Raw genomic sequence first — 16709 nt, forward strand, 5'->3', positions numbered from 1 at the left:
AGTTTTGGCTTTCATCTTGCACCCAGGGAGGTGAGATGGCAGAGAGAGAAGTCAAAAGTTCACTTTTTTTTTTAAATTGCTTGCAAAAATGCTACATCCCATTCTTTATTTCATTCTCCAGAGGAGACAGACCAAAATTGTTTCTATGGTTACAGCTATTTGGGGAGTAGTCTCTATGGCAACAGCCTTATATACTTAGCAAACACAGGAGGGCCGAAGCAGCGGGGTGCCTGGGATGGGGTCATGGTGTGTGTGGGGGTGTGTCCTTTCAAATGCCACAGACAGCACAGATGACTATGGCTGCTGGTTTGATGATGCAATACCACACACAGTGTCTCTGACTCCACGCTGACATTTCACTGTTAACAACAGCACCTCTGTGGAAGAACAACACTTTACAAAAACCACTAACACCCACACATTTAAAATGCCTACAGTTACATATTCCCATGAGCATTCACAAAATGTGCTCTGGTCTTTCAGAATTTTGGCTCATTCAAGTTAAACAAACAAATTAACAAGCAAGCAAACCGGCTCAGTGTGCAGAAAAGTAGCCTGCAGTGTTTGGTCTGCAGAACAGTGAATCTCTGGCTAATGAATATGGATATATATTATGGCAGAGTGAACAGAGCCATGCAAGCAGAGCAGTGGGCCACTCTGCTCACTCTCTTTATGAGCTGTCCAGTCCACAGAGACAAATGTAAACCAGTTCAAACACAACATACACATAGACTTCACTATGTTTTGCATGCATGAGTCTACCGTCATGTAGGCAATTTGGACTGAACATGACCAAGAGAGGAAGGCCAAACAGTGAAATATAAAGGAAAATGGTCAAATAATGTGAAAGAGGTCTTTAAACATGTGATAAAACAGATTAAGCATATGTCAAATCAGGGCACACTGGAACTGAAGTGTGCATGTGTTTGTCTTTATGGGTGTGTTGGCTGCTGATGTCTCCAGCTGCAGTGACTCAGCAAAACCATCATCCTGCTGAGGAGGCAAATGGAGTGACTCGGAGGAAGCAGCCACTATGAAGATGGATAGATTAATGTGCACAATAATGTTGGCCTGTAGCAATAACAGGACTACACATTAGACTGTAGAGGCACAGTGTGTGTGTGTGTCTGTGTGTGTGTGTGAGAGAGAGAGAGACAGAAAGAGGGTTAATGAAACAGGGACAGACAGGTTGAGAATTAAGTAAATTTGCTGTCATGATTAATGCAAATGATCTTAATTGGTCTACTGGTAGCATAAATATAAATGAATGAAAGCAGCATGAAAGAGCAAATTTGAATTTGGCCTTGATAGTTGGTGTCCTATCTATCTGTCTATCTATCTATCTATCTATCTATCTATCTATTTGTTAGAGGCAAATCTACTGCATTTCAAACAGGCTGGTTACTATGCAGGCTGTGCCACCCCAAAACTGTAGCCTTTTGCAGAAGGTGTGACAACCGCCCGCGCTAGAAATAATGAAAAATGTGTCTAAACAAAAACTGGTCTCCACTGTAATAATCTCTGCCTGCAATAGCCTAAAACACAAAAACATTGCAGTCAATGCAGAGGCCATTTGATAGGTTACTATGCTGTGTTTGAGAGTGTGACAGAATGGAGTGTTGGACGTCATGTACCATGATGCAGCGCGTGCACGACGTATCCCTTTGTCACTGCCTGAGACGCTCCATCATTTTCAGGGAGTTAAATGTAACAAGGAAATGGACGTAGCTGTTAGAGTGTTTACAATGTCAGAGGTTCATGTTATAAACCTTACTGTCTGAAAATACTACATGTTGTCAGCACATTGCCTTTCCCATTCATTCATTCCTACCCGTTTCACTTACTCCATCTGCAGGTGTGCTAAGCGAAAGGCGCCATCTCCTGGTTAAAGTAGCACAGCACATTTGGCCACAGTAGCAGAACAACTAACTAGATAAAAAAAAGTTGTTTTCATGAAAAGACAATTTGTCATATCCTATTTGAACTTTCACTTAGTTGATAATCAGAATCACTTACGCAAGAAAGTGGTGGAGAGCAAGGAAAGGGTAGTAAAACATATAATTATAAAAACAAGAATAATTAGATTTTCAATGTAATATTTTTTTCCTCACATATGAAAATAAAGAAAACTTAAAAACATTGGTGTTTCCCCTGGTTCATTTCTGCGGCTGTTATATACTGTATGCATTCAAACAATGACTCAATAAATATGAAAGAAAAAAATATATATACACTGCCGGTCAGAAGTTTTAGAACACCCCAATTTTTCAAGTTTTTTATTGAAATTCAAGCAGTTCAAGTCCAATGAATAGCTTTAAATGGTACAAAGGTAAGTGATGAACTGCCAGAGGATAAAAAAAAGGTAAGGTTACCCAAAACTGAAAAATAATGTACATTTCGGAATTATACAACAAGGCCTTTTTCAGGGAACAAGAAATGGGTTAACAACTTAAAGCTGTTCTGCAGCAATGGAGGTTGATCAAGCCTTGAAAGTTGGTGCTACCAATTCCTACAGGTGTCCCAACTTTTCTTGATTACTTACAACCCCCTCTGTCTGCATAAAAGTAGTGTTGGAACACACCGTGGTACCATACCTTCGTGAGCATTATTTGAACAGTATTGTACTGCAGAAAGTAGTGTGTTGCTATAAAAATGGTGAGGAAAAGGCAATTAACAATGGAAGAGAGACAGACCATCATAAAACTTAAAAATGTAGGTCTTTCCTACAGAGAAATTGCGAAGAAAGTCAAGGTGTCAGTGAGTACAGTTTCCTTCACCATCAAAAGGCACTCAGAAACTGGGGGAAATTCTGACAGGAAGAGATCTGGCAGACCCAAAGCCACAACAGAATCAGAAGACAAGTTTCTGAGAGTCAACAGCTTGCGTGATAGGCAGCTCACAGGACAACAGCTTCAAGCACAGCTTAATAGTGGTCGTAGTAAGCAAGTCTCAGTTTCAACTGTGAAGAGAAGACTTTGAGTTGCAGGTTTGACAGGTCGAGTTGCAGCAAGAAAGCCATTGCTAAGACGTCAGAATAAGAAAAAGAGGCTTGCCTGGGCCATGAAACACAGCCAATGGACTACTGAAGACTGGAAGAAGGTGTTATGGACTGATGAAACAAAATTTGAAATCTTCGGTTCATCACGCAGGATTTTTGTACGCCGTCGAGTAGGCGAAAGGATGGTTCCTCAGTGTGTGACATCAACTGTCAAACATGGAGGAGGAAGCGTGATGGTCTGGGGCTGTTTTGCTGGATCCAGGGTCGGTGACTTGAACAGAGTGAGAGGCACCTTGAACCAAAACGGCTACCACAGCATTCTGCAGTGCCATGCAGTACCCTCTGGTATGCACCTAGTTGGTCAGGGGTTCATCCTACAGCAAGATAATGACCCAAAACATAAGTCCAAGCTATGCCAGAACTACCTTAGGAAAAAAGATGGTAAGCTTGAAAACATGGAGTGGCCAGCACAGTCTCCAGACTTAAACCCCATCGAGCTGGTTTGGGATGAACTGGACAGAAGAGTGAAAGCAAAGCAACCTACAAGTGCCACACATTTATGGGAACTTCTGCAACAGAGTTGGGAAGAACTTTCTGAAGAATATTTGATTTCCATTGTTGAAAGAATGCCACGAGTGTGTTCAGCTGTTATATCTGCCAAAGGTGGCTACTTTGATGAGTCAAAAGTTTATAATACATTTTGGTTTATAAATCGATTCCATGATTTCTTTTTTAACTTCAATTGTTTGTTCTATGCTTTCATTTCAGAGTACAGTGAGACATTAAACTGCATGATCTTCAATAAAAAACTGGAAAAATTGGGGTGTTCTAAAACTTTTGACCGGTAGTGTATATATTGAACACTGGATCAAAATAAGCCCATAGTTCATAATATTGCATGGTTGGTGTAAAAGTCCGCAGCATTTTTACAGAATAACATAGACAATCACATTAATATTAGAAATACACATACATACATACATGTTGACTTTTTCATGTACTTTTAAATGTAATTCAGTGCAATGTAATTTCTTTTTGACTGTGCTGACTTTCTCTTATGATGATAAACTGAATCTCTGAGACTGATGAATGAATGGCGAACCTGTAATCCAGCACTAAGAAGAAAACTTGTTCAAGAATCCTTTTTCTACAACACAAAGAAATGCTTAAACTTCCCATCAAACCATATTCCAAGACATTTGAATTCTGTCACCCTTTCAATTATAAACTGGGTCATAGAGGAGATAGGAAAATTGTTGTCTGAATCTTGAGAACAGTATCAATTATGTGTTATTTGCATTAAGTATTAATCTACGGTAAGAGTGTCTTGCATTGCATTAAAGGAGAGGGATGGACACATTTTTCAGTGGTTTGTTGGATAGAATCAGAAATAGAGTAAAGGAGTCGAGTGAATTTGGCACTTACATATTTAAGAGACAATAGTTTTTATAGAAACTGTGCACAAGATAGGGCCTGAAATAGATCCTGTGGCCAGTGGCCGACCCAGGTTGTCTGAGGGTCATGAGTGAAAAGATTAAAAGGGCACCAGCTGCATGCAGTAGGGCACCAGCATGCAGAAAGTCATGATGCATTTATGCTGAAACAGCTCCAAACCCTGGTTTAAAGTATAACTACTACACCCCTGTAATAAAAACACACACAAGGAACTATTAACTATTGAACAATTTAGAGGCAAATACAGTCCTAATAATTTGCTAGCATGAAGGGAGGGCCCTGCATCATGTTTTCTCCAGGGCAAGGACATCCTAGAGGGCACTTTATTACGTTTTCTTGGACATTAGGCCACCGTAGAGGGCCTTTTATCATGTTTTATCTACTGTAGCGGCATCCAAGAGGGAACTTTTGCAGCACTTTTTTTTTAAACATGGGTAAGGCCCAAGTTTGGCTAAGTTTGTCTGTATCTACAAAATGTTACATTTAAATCATACATCTAAAAAAATTAATTAAACATTATTGTAAATGTTTAATCTAAATCCTAAATCTAAATGTGACAATCTAACTCATAAATAAAACCATGGCACTGGTAAGTTAAATATTCAAATGAATATTTAAATATTCAAATTAGTGTTGCCGGATGGGGGAAGTAATTAAGGGTAAGCGCTTGTCCGTCACACAAAAGAGTCCCCATCCGCGAATTAGTCGTTATGCTAGCTCTTTGAGGTGCTTGCCTCTTCTACTTTATTCTCTTCCCATTATTGTTGAAATGTTAAATATGAACGTCCAGCAATTTGGCTTAAACTACCGGGAAGACCGTCTCAGTTGTTGAGGACTTCAGCAGCTACAAAATCAATGACATAATATTAATTGTTAATTTAACGTCTTCACTATGGTAACCATAACTGCAACAAAACTGGCTAGTAACGGAAGTTAACCATTAGCTTAATAACGCCAAAGTAAGCTTTACCAGCTTTAGTACTAAGCTAGCAAGATTCAACATACATTAGCTGCTTTTTAAAGTCTCGTTTTACAAATGCTAACTTGTTAGAGAAGGTACCGGACTCTACTACGCAACCTGGTAAGGAACTTTAAACTTTAAATTTCGCTGTCTTGTTGGCGTTCACAAAATTGGTACAGGTGTATGCTTCAGATTTTCATAAAATAAATTTCACATTTCATGATTAACCTACGAGAACACGTAACTGCTAGGTAACATGAAAAGTGTACTAGATGACAAAACAAACAGAAAACCACAAGGAAAAGTACACAATTTAAATGGATTCAGTAATAAAAGGAAAGAAAACCCACGTCCTATCCATTAGTCACTAGTCTAGACCAATAACAAATCCCATCGATCAGTAGCTATGTTTTCAAGCTCAAAAGGCCCATAAACTCTTTATAAGTATTTGTACTGTTGCACTGAACAGGCTGTCAACCGTTTGTGTGAATAGATCAACAATCCGTGTGTAAATGTGTAATCTGTAAATATAAAACACCTTCCACAAATACAAAAACATTTTGTAAACTCACAAAAATATTTTGCAAATATAAAACGGATCTGCAAACAAATTCCACAACTAAAAGAAAATATCTGTGAAAACATGTAATTACAAATAAATAAAAAGTATTTGTGAATATCTTCCTAACATTTGCAACTTTCAAACAGACATTGGTGAATCCAGTTTTTATTTATCGATCGAAAAGGCATTTGTGGATCTCAATTCTATGCTTGTGGGTTTACATTTTACACACGCGGAGTTTTGAGGCAAACTTCCCGCCAGTCCGAACGAAAATCCACTCGTATCACTCCGCCATTTTTGGATGGCAAGTGATTGCCGGTTGGTGACGTCATTTCCGCACTTCAAAAGAAGAGGACGCAGTCTTTCTTTGAGCTGTTTTTCTTAAATAAGATAAGTAACGTGCATTGTTTTATTATGTTAATATGACAGTGAGAATTAGTGTCTGTGTATTTGTTCTATGTTCTATGTTATCTAACACAAACTTTGGTATACATTTCTGTTAGTGTTTTCTGAAGCGCAAGCCCACGGCTTTACAGACCTGAAAATTGACCACAATCATCCTTGTGCCTTTCGTACTCAAACAGAAATGTATACAAAGGTGTGTGCTAGATATTACACATTGAACAAATAAACACACACTAATACTCACTGTGTCACATTAATACAATAAAATTATGAATGCACGTTACTTATCACTGATTATTTAAAACAGGTCATAGAAAGACTGCGTGCTCTTATTTTGAAATGCGGAAATGACGCCACCAACAGGCAATCACTTGCTATCAGAAAATGGCCGAGTGATACGAGTGGATTTTCGGACTGGCTGAAAGTTTGTCTCAAAACTCTGTGTGTAAAATGTAAAGCCACAAGCATAGACTGGAAATCCACAAATGCCTTTTCGATTAATAAATAAAAACTGGATTCACAAATGTCTGTTTTAAAATTGCAAATGTTAGGAAGATATGCACAAATGCTTTTCTTTTGTTTGTAAATTAATGTAGTCACGGACCTTTTTTAATTTGTGGAGTTTTTATGTGTGTTTGCAGATCCGTGTTGTATTTGCAAAATATTTTTGCGATTTTGTATTTGTGGACAGTGCTTATATTTGCACATTACACATTGTCGATCTGTTCACACAAATCTATCTCCATACCCGCTGCAGATGAAAAAACGAAATATAAAAAGTAAACCGTCACTGACAACATTTGTAGTAGTTATGAACTAATGTTAATAGAGCAAAAGTTAAGTGTGTTCAGTGCAACAACACCAATGCTTATAAAGAGTTTATGGGCCTTTTGAGCTTGAAAACATAGCTAGTAATCGATAATCGATATTGAAACAAACTTAACTCCATGCAGAGGGAATGGGAACAACTTTTGTCAGTGACTTTGGAAGGGAACTTTATCAAAGACAGAGAGATGTGTTAAAAATGTATGTCAATATGGTAAATATTTTGAATTTCACATTACTTTTGTGTTATCCCTTTTTCCACCCATCATGAAAGACAATACAAACATTCCTCTACTCATCTTTCCAAACTGCAGTACTGGTGAGTAAATGATGTTGAATTTTATGTAACAAAGAAGAAATGAGCCTTTAACACACTCATGAGAACAAAATCCAGGATGTTGACAAAAATAAATTCATTTCATATTTTATGACATTCGTACCGACTTGACTGCTAATATCCATCCACCTTTAAAGCATAATGTTACTGCATTGTTAGTATGATGTCACCATAACTTAACGATCACTTTGACATTACTGGAGTTGAGTTTGTTGATGCTGAAACTGAACCGCTAACACAGCCCTTGCAGTAGTTTTGGTTGAATTGCTGATATGTGACATTTACCATTAAGAAGAGAAAATGAGAGAATGGAGAAATCGGTTCGAACACAGCGATAAAGTTAGACCAGTTATTCCACAAATACCACCAACAGAAACCAGTTGTCTACTGCACAGAGTTGTTGATCAAAACCAGATAAATTCCGCGGTAAACAATAGTTGTGTACAATAGTGTTTTTGAGATACAGCTAATTTACCAGGAACTTGTACAGAGAAACAGTACCACTGTAACATCTGTGTGATTCAGTGGAGCAAATGCCCAATGTAGAATGACATTGGAAAACTGAACAGCATTGAAAGGTCACTGTTGAACTCCACCAATTTTACACATCAAAGTCTGTTGGGCTTGGCGAGTACTACTGCATATGTGAAGAAAGTTGCCTTCTGTGGCTCCAGAGGGAACTGCGCGAAATCTGATAAATTTCCTCAAGAAGAATGTGTGGAATAATAGAATAGATAAAGACGATCTCTCTGGTTCTTCATATTCATTTTGATCTTTTCCTTTTTAACTGTCCAACAGTGTTATAGGGGTGCAATGCTAAATTGGTGAAGTTCTCTTTTAACACATATCCAGATGTGGCATGGCATTGTGGTCATAATGTAGACTATGATATGCATTTGTTTCATTGTATTGCTGACTGAATTTTTTGCCCTCATGATGAGTTTAAGTGGATTAAGTTTTATTATGTTGAGTGTGTACCATCTTGTTTTTAAGCCATTTTGAAGAGATTCATTGACAATGTTAACATAAAGTCAAATCTGGAGATCTGTTTTTTTTTTCATTGTTGATACTAATGTTGTAGAAGAAATGTTTGTCAATGTGTGATGCTTTGCATGGAGCTGAAACAGTAATTTACTCACAGTGTTCTGTGTTTTTTCCGACTGTCTTACTGCCTTATTTGTCAGTGTGGTTTTTACATTTTTGGCCATTGTAGGACAAAGATACATTGGCATGTTGAAGGTGGTTGTGTTAATTATGGATATTATGTGGGAATTATTAGCATGCTAATGCACTTAGCATTCTGTCACTCCTTGGGACCCTGACTGGAGAGAAACTGGTAACTTCCCATTCCATGTGATCGTCCTGTTGTCTCTGTCCGTGGTCCTGAAACAACTATTACAACTTGAAACTTTTTCTCTTTTAGCCATATTTTCTGAATTTGCTGCATGTTTGTACTACTACTACTACTACTATTACTATATACATATATATATATATGTATATATGTATATAGGGAGGTAGTAACTAAATCAGGTAGAATATGTCTCTTCTTGTGTGAGATTACTTTTGGTACCTGGTCCCTTACAAATAAATTGAATAAACTAAACTACAGGCTTTATTGTATAGTGAAATGAATAATAGCTCAGATATTTAATGATGGTGCTGAAAGGTGCATTTCTATCATGGTTTATTAGCAAATTGTATGCAATATTTAGGTTTTTGTCAGAGTGTAAATACACGTTGGACATGACTTCAGTAAAATAAAAAGATTGTCTATTCAATCAGCTATTTATTTATCTTTGAACATTATACATAGATTATAGCGTTTATGTGGCACACAGTTCGCGTGAAAGTAGGTGAAGATAAGGCGGGTTTCGACCTGATCGAGAATATTGCATGAAGGTGCAAAGAGTGAAAACAGACTGATGGTGCCGCTGTAGGCTAGCACAAAAGTAGCACAGACATCTCCACCCACTGTTACTGCATTTAAATCGGTTGTAATTTCTCAGGAGAATGCCTTCATTCCACGACTATTTTCCATCGTGTTCACTGTTATAAAATGTTGGATTATTGACTCTGGTTTGGAATTGCATATTTTTGGTCTGTGCAGTCATTTGTACAAGCCGTGGACGGGTTTATTTCCGAGGATGGGAGACAAAGGATTTTCAGCGCTAGGCCCGATCTTCTGCTTCGCTTTCTTTATTGTAACGCTGCAGCTCGTTAATGGAGACCTGAGTTATTCTGTTCCAGAAGAGATGAAACGCGAGACTATTATTGGAAATATAGCCAAAGATCTCGGTCTTGATCTGAGGACCTTATCCTCACGCAAGGTCCGTGTTGATTTTGAGGGAACTCGTAAGAGATACTGTGATATTAATCCGAGGACCGGGGACTTGATCACATCGGAGAGAATTGACAGAGAAAGCCTTTGTGGCAAGAAACCCTCGTGTGTCGTGAAAGTAGATCTGGTGTTAGAAAATCCTCTGGAGCTTCATCGACTTAGTCTTCATATTCAAGATGTGAACGACAACTCACCGAAATTCAAAAAAAATTTGATTGACATGGAAATAAGTGAGTCAGCAGAAAAAGGTAACCGCTTCTCTATCGAGGAGGCCCATGACGCAGATATAGGTCAAAATGCTGTTCAAAGGTACAACCTACAGAAGAACGACAACTTTATTCTCGCTGTTGACAGTAACAAGGTTGAGCTCGTGCTGGAAAATAAACTTGATCGAGAAAAGCAAAAAGAGATAAATCTGCTTCTCACAGCTTTAGATGGTGGCTCTCCTCAGAGATCAGGTACAGTAGTCATTCACGTCACTGTACTGGATGCTAATGATAACGCCCCAGTGTTTAGCCAGGCCCTTTATAAAGCCAGTCTGCCCGAAGACTCTCCTCCAGATACCATAGTGATTAATGTTCGTGCTACAGACGCAGATGAAGGAGTGAATGGAGATGTGACATATGACTTCGGCCACGTATCTGATGACGATGAAAATGTATTTTCTATTGATCCCAAAACCGGTGAAATTAAAGTAACTGGTGTGATTGACTTTGAAGAAACGAGTTCTTTTGAAATTAGGTTGGAAGCTAAAGACGGTTTAGGGTTAACCTCTTACGCCCAAGTTATAATAGATGTTACTGACATAAATGACAACGCACCAGTGATATATCTGAAATCACTGAGTAACCCCATACCTGAGAACGTGTCACCTGGTACAGAGGTGGGCATCATTAACGTGCAGGACAGAGACTCTGAGACTAACGGACAGGTCCGCTGCTCCATTCAGCAAAACGTCCCCTTTAAGTTGGTTCCTTCTATTAAAAACTATTATTCTCTGGTGACCACAGGACAACTGGACCGTGAACTAGTGTCTGATTACAACGTTACAATCACTGCCACTGACGAGGGCTCTCCACCTCTGTCCTCCTCTAAAACTGTTGAGTTATCTGTAGCAGACATCAACGACAACCCGCCTGTGTTTGAGGAACAGTCCTACAGCGCATATGTGACTGAAAATAACAAACCTGGCTCCACGTTATGTTCCGTTACTGCTCGAGACCCCGACTGGAGACAAAACGGTACAGTGATTTATTCTCTGTTACCCGGTGAGGTGAACGGTGCCCCGGTGTCCTCCTATCTATCTGTTAACGGAGACACGGGGGTGATCCACGCTGTGAGGTCGTTTGATTATGAACAGTTCAGGAGTTTCAAAGTCCACGTGATGGCCAGAGACAACGGTTCTCCTCCGCTCAGCAGCAACGTGACCGTCAGTGTGTTCATATCGGACGTGAACGACAACTCTCCTCAGATACTGTACCCCGCCCCGGAGGGCAACTCCTTCATGACCGAGCTGGTCCCCAAAGCTGCACACGGAGGCTCTCTGGTGTCCAAAGTGATAGCGGTGGACTCGGACTCCGGACAGAACGCCTGGCTGTCCTATCATATAGTGAAATCCACTGATCCGGGACTTTTCACTATCGGTCTCCACAGCGGAGAGATCCGGACACAGCGGGACATTTCTGAGTCTGACAGCATGAAACAGAACCTTATTGTGGCAGTGAAAGATAACGGACAGCCCTCTCTCTCTGCCACCTGTTCCATGTATTTACTTATTTCTGATAACTTGGCTGAGGTGCCCGAACTGAAGGATATTTCTTATGACGAGAAGAACTCCAAGCTGACCTCTTATCTGATTATAGCGCTGGTTTCAGTGTCCACGTTCTTTCTGACCTTCATCATCATCATCCTGGGTGTGAGGTTTTGTCGCAGGAGAAAGCCCAGACTGTTGTTTGATGGAGCAGTCGCCATCCCCAGCGCTTATCTCCCTCCTAATTACGCAGATGTTGACGGCACAGGAACTTTACGCAGCACTTACAATTATGACGCCTACCTGACAACAGGGTCTAGAACCAGTGACTTTAAGTTCGTGACGTCTTACAATGACAACACGCTGCCTGCTGACCAGACTCTGAGGAAGAGTCCAAGTGACTTCGCTGATCCGTTTGAAGATTTAGAGTCGTCTGTAGAGGTAGGAACCGTTCACTACTTCACTTGTCACAATGCATTTTGGCTTCTTCATTGACTCATTGTAATGTCTGTGTGGCTGCAGCACGTGGTCATGTCTCCGAAATATATACGTGATTGAGTGGTTGTTGAAATGAATTGTTTGCTTAATGGAGGGAAACTTCTGTGTTTGGTCTCGCCTTGCTTCGCAAAAAAGGCTACGTCAGCCAATTGTTACTTGTTTTTTCCTGTTGTCCGTCAAAACCACGTGACTCCTCACTTTCGAAACGTTTTTATTTTTTTATTTTTCGTATTTGTCAACACATACTTGTCAGTGCCCTTCTGATAGATTGTTTTCAGGTCCTGTCTTGGAGAGATAAACTTTTAAATATGATTCCGTGAGAAAATAGTTACGCTTAATATGTAATTCAGCTAATTGGTTTCATACAGTTGCTCTTTTGGTATCCTATTCTCTTAAGTGGCACTTACTCAGTATTAAGCAAAATCAAATAATTCCCGACCCAGTAGTTGCTTCAGCGTGATCTTTGTCAGCAGAAAACCTGCGCCTTGTGGAAACATTTATAGTTACACGAACATTTTTCCCTGTGAAGTGTGTTTATGGGTGAAGTTGGCACAGAATGAAAAGTTTTTTCAAACAAGTGCTTCGCGCAGTCTCTCGTGAGTCTTAAACTTTACATTGTTAGCTGTAAAACTGTTTTCAGTTATCAGCATGTGTCACCGATTGTCACCCATTAGCAAGTGATGGAAACATGTTTGACGCATCCTGCAGGTAGAGGTGCAGGTTTAGGTTTAAGAATAAGTCACTGTTTACTTTGTCCAACTGTCTCTAAGTCACATTACAAGAGTCTAAGAACACTGACCAGGAGACCAACACAGTGTTCAATATCTTTGTGCCTCCAGCGCTGCCAAATCTCACGGCATCTGTCCGTGGTGCTGAAACACTCCTCAAGCGCTCCGTCACAGCCGCAACTGGAGATGTCTCATTGTCCTCCGCCATGTTGTCATCATTTTAATGGTAATTGAATCTATGTATATATCGAAAACTTTGGATTGCTGTAATTTAGCTGGTTGCCCCAGCTCATCGTTTTAACATGGAGCGCTCAACCACAGTTTCAAATGCAATAAGTTACTACATGTTATATAATCATGATGTAATTTTTTAGTTACAATGTAGTACTCATAGTTTTGTTGGTCTTCCCTTTTCGGAGGCTCAAACAGCAGAATGGCCTTTCCGATAGTCTCATTCATGTATATGAGGCTATCGGTTTAAGAAAGCTAAATGAATGGTAACTACTTGAACCCAAATCTCATTGAGCTCAGTTGTGCTCGGTTGAACTGGACCTATATAGCCGAAGCCGATTCAATTACAATGAATAGATCGCGTGTGTGTTTTAAGAAAATAAAAGTTTTACGACTCATGCACAGTTTATTTGAACGTGAGGGAATATTATGTTAATGTGGTTTGAAACTTGGTGAATAATATTTCGTCTCACATACTGGTGTGAAGATGAAAAGTGGCTCATGGTGTCGCTGTTGGCTGACAGAAAATAAGCGCTCACCACTCCACCCACTACTACTACATAGACATCAGTTGCAGATTTGCCTTAGACACGTTCACGTTTCCGAACGTATTTTCCCGTGTACATTTCTGTGAAGTGTTGGATTATTGAGTGTTTTGGGCAGCTTTATTTTTTTCGCACTGGAAAGGATAAGTTGTACAAGCTGAGGACGCCTTTTTGTGTCAGGATGGGAGACAAAGGATTTTCAGGCCCGATCTTCTGCTTCGCTTTCTTTATTGTAACGCTGCAGCTCGTTAATGGAGACCTGAGTTATTCTGTTCCAGAAGAGATGAAACGCGAGTCTGTTATCGGAAATATAGCCAAAGATCTCGGTCTTGATCTGAGGACCTTATCCTCACGCAAGGTCCGTGTTGATTTTGAGGGAACTCGTAAGAGATACTGTGATATTAATCCGAGGACCGGGGACTTGATCACATCGGAGAGAATTGACAGAGAAAGCCTTTGTGGCAAGAAACCCTCGTGTGTTGTGAATGTAGATCTGGTGTTAGAAAACCCTCTGGAACTTCATCGACTTAGTCTTCATATTCAAGATGTGAACGACAACTCACCGAAATTCAAAGACAATTTGATTGAAATGGAAATAAGTGAGTCAGCAGACAAAGGTAACCGCTTCTCTATCGAGGAGGCCCATGACGCAGATATAGGTCAAAATGCTGTTCAAAGGTACAACCTACAGAAGAACGACAACTTTATTCTCGCTGTTGATAGTAACAAGGTTGAGCTCGTGCTGGAGAATACACTTGATCGAGAAAAGCAAAAAGAGATGACTTTGCTTCTCACAGCTTTAGATGGTGGCTCTCCTCAGAGATCAGGTACAGTAGTCATTCACGTCACTGTGCTGGATGCTAATGATAACGCCCCAGTGTTTAGCCAGGCCCTTTATAAAGCCAGTCTGCCCGAAGACTCTCCTCCAGATACCATAGTGATTAATGTTCGTGCTACAGACGCAGATGAAGGAGTGAATGGAGATGTGACATATGACTTCGGCCACGTATCTGATGATGACATAAATGTATTTTCTATTGATCCCAAAACCGGTGAAATTAAAGTAACTGGTGTGATTGACTTTGAAGAAACGAGCTCTTTTGAAATGAGAGTGAAAGCTAAAGACGGTTTAGGGTTAACCTCTTACGCCCAAGTTATAATAGATGTTACTGACATAAATGACAACGCACCGGTGATATATCTGAAATCACTGAGTAACCCCATACCTGAGAACGTGTCACCTGGTACAGAGGTGGGCATCATTAACGTGCAGGACAGAGACTCTGAGACTAACGGACAGGTCCGCTGCTCCATTCAGCAAAACGTCCCCTTTAAGTTGGTTCCTTCTATTAAAAACTATTATTCTCTGGTGACCACAGGACAACTGGACCGTGAACTAGTGTCTGATTACAACGTTACAATCACTGCCACTGACGAGGGCTCTCCACCTCTGTCCTCCTCTAAAACTGTTGAGTTATCTGTAGCAGACATCAACGACAACCCGCCTGTGTTTGAGGAACAGTCCTACAGCGCATATGTGACTGAAAATAACAAACCTGGCTCCACTTTATGTTCCGTTACTGCTCGAGACCCCGACTGGAGACAAAACGGTACAGTGATTTATTCTCTGTTACCCGGTGAGGTGAACGGTGCCCCGGTGTCCTCCTATCTATCTGTTAACGGAGACACGGGGGTGATCCACGCTGTGAGGTCGTTTGATTATGAACAGTTCAGGAGTTTTAAAGTCCACGTGATGGCCAGAGACAACGGTTCTCCTCCGCTCAGCAGCAACGTGACCGTCAGTGTGTTCATATCGGACGTGAACGACAACTCTCCTCAGATACTGTACCCCGCCCCGGAGGGCAACTCCTTCATGACCGAGCTGGTCCCCAAAGCTGCACACGGAGGCTCTCTGGTGTCCAAAGTGATAGCGGTGGACTCGGACTCCGGACAGAACGCCTGGCTGTCCTATCATATAGTGAAATCCACTGATCCGGGACTTTTCACTATCGGTCTCCACAGCGGAGAGATCCGGACACAGCGGGACATTTCTGAGTCTGACAGCATGAAACAGAACCTTATTGTGGCAGTGAAAGATAACGGACAGCCCTCTCTCTCTGCCACCTGTTCCATGTATTTACTTATTTCTGATAACTTGGCTGAGGTGCCCGAACTGAAGGATATTTCTTATGACGAGAAGAACTCCAAGCTGACCTCTTATCTGATTATAGCGCTGGTTTCAGTGTCCACGTTCTTTCTGACCTTCATCATCATCATCCTGGGTGTGAGGTTTTGTCGCAGGAGAAAGCCCAGACTGTTGTTTGATGGAGCAGTCGCCATCCCCAGCGCTTATCTCCCTCCTAATTACGCAGATGTTGACGGCACAGGAACTTTACGCAGCACTTACAATTATGACGCCTACCTGACAACAGGGTCTAGAACCAGTGACTTTAAGTTCGTGACGTCTTACAATGACAACACGCTGCCTGCTGACCAGACTCTGAGGAAGAGTCCAAGTGACTTTGCTGATGTATTTGGAGAGTCAGACGGATCTCCTGAGGTAGGAATAATTTTACTTCCTGAAGCTTAATGTAAATATTTCTTACTGTCTTTTCTGACAGGGTTGCACATAAAAATTATTTACCTGTGTGTTCACAGATGTAAGGAACATCTTTTGATTTGTTGGGTCTTAGGGAAAATATTTTTTAAGTCTCATTGTTTGAAGTAACATCAACACCTTTTGTTATTTCTTCATGTAGCAGTCATCGGATATATTTTTTTTTGGTCAGAAAAGCCAACAAATCAACAGTCTAGTTTTGCCTTCAAACACTGCAGCTTGTTTACTGGGGGGAATAGTGACAGGAGGGAGTCTAATCTGTAGTGTGAAGATGTAGAGTCAGTATGTTATTAGTGTGGTCTTACTAGTATTCCCATGCCTTCAGTCTATATAAACACAATACCATACCAAACATATAGACCATTACACACCAATTATAGTCCAGGAAATACAGTATAATAATAATGATAATACTCATAGTAGTTATTGTATTGATCAATAATAATTAAGTATGCA

General features: G+C 40.4%; 2 protein-coding genes across 2 annotated transcripts; both read left to right on the forward strand.

Moving 5' to 3' along the window:
* Positions 1 to 3180: 3180 nt before the first annotated feature.
* On the forward strand, positions 3181 to 12192 carry LOC139291757 (protocadherin beta-18-like). The gene is made up of 3 exons (XM_070913859.1): positions 3181 to 3377; positions 9654 to 12075; positions 12157 to 12192. Exons 1-3 carry the CDS (start codon positions 3181 to 3183, stop codon positions 12190 to 12192), a joined length of 2655 nt encoding a protein of 884 aa, XP_070769960.1.
* Positions 12193 to 13817: 1625 nt separating this feature from the next.
* On the forward strand, positions 13818 to 16300 carry LOC139291758 (protocadherin gamma-A11-like). The gene is made up of 2 exons (XM_070913860.1): positions 13818 to 16196; positions 16295 to 16300. Exons 1-2 carry the CDS (start codon positions 13818 to 13820, stop codon positions 16298 to 16300), a joined length of 2385 nt encoding a protein of 794 aa, XP_070769961.1.
* The last annotated feature ends 409 nt before the right edge of the window (positions 16301 to 16709 follow it).

This window comes from Enoplosus armatus, chromosome 10 (assembly GCF_043641665.1).
Source record: "Enoplosus armatus isolate fEnoArm2 chromosome 10, fEnoArm2.hap1, whole genome shotgun sequence".
Lineage (NCBI taxonomy): Eukaryota > Metazoa > Chordata > Actinopteri > Centrarchiformes > Enoplosidae > Enoplosus > Enoplosus armatus.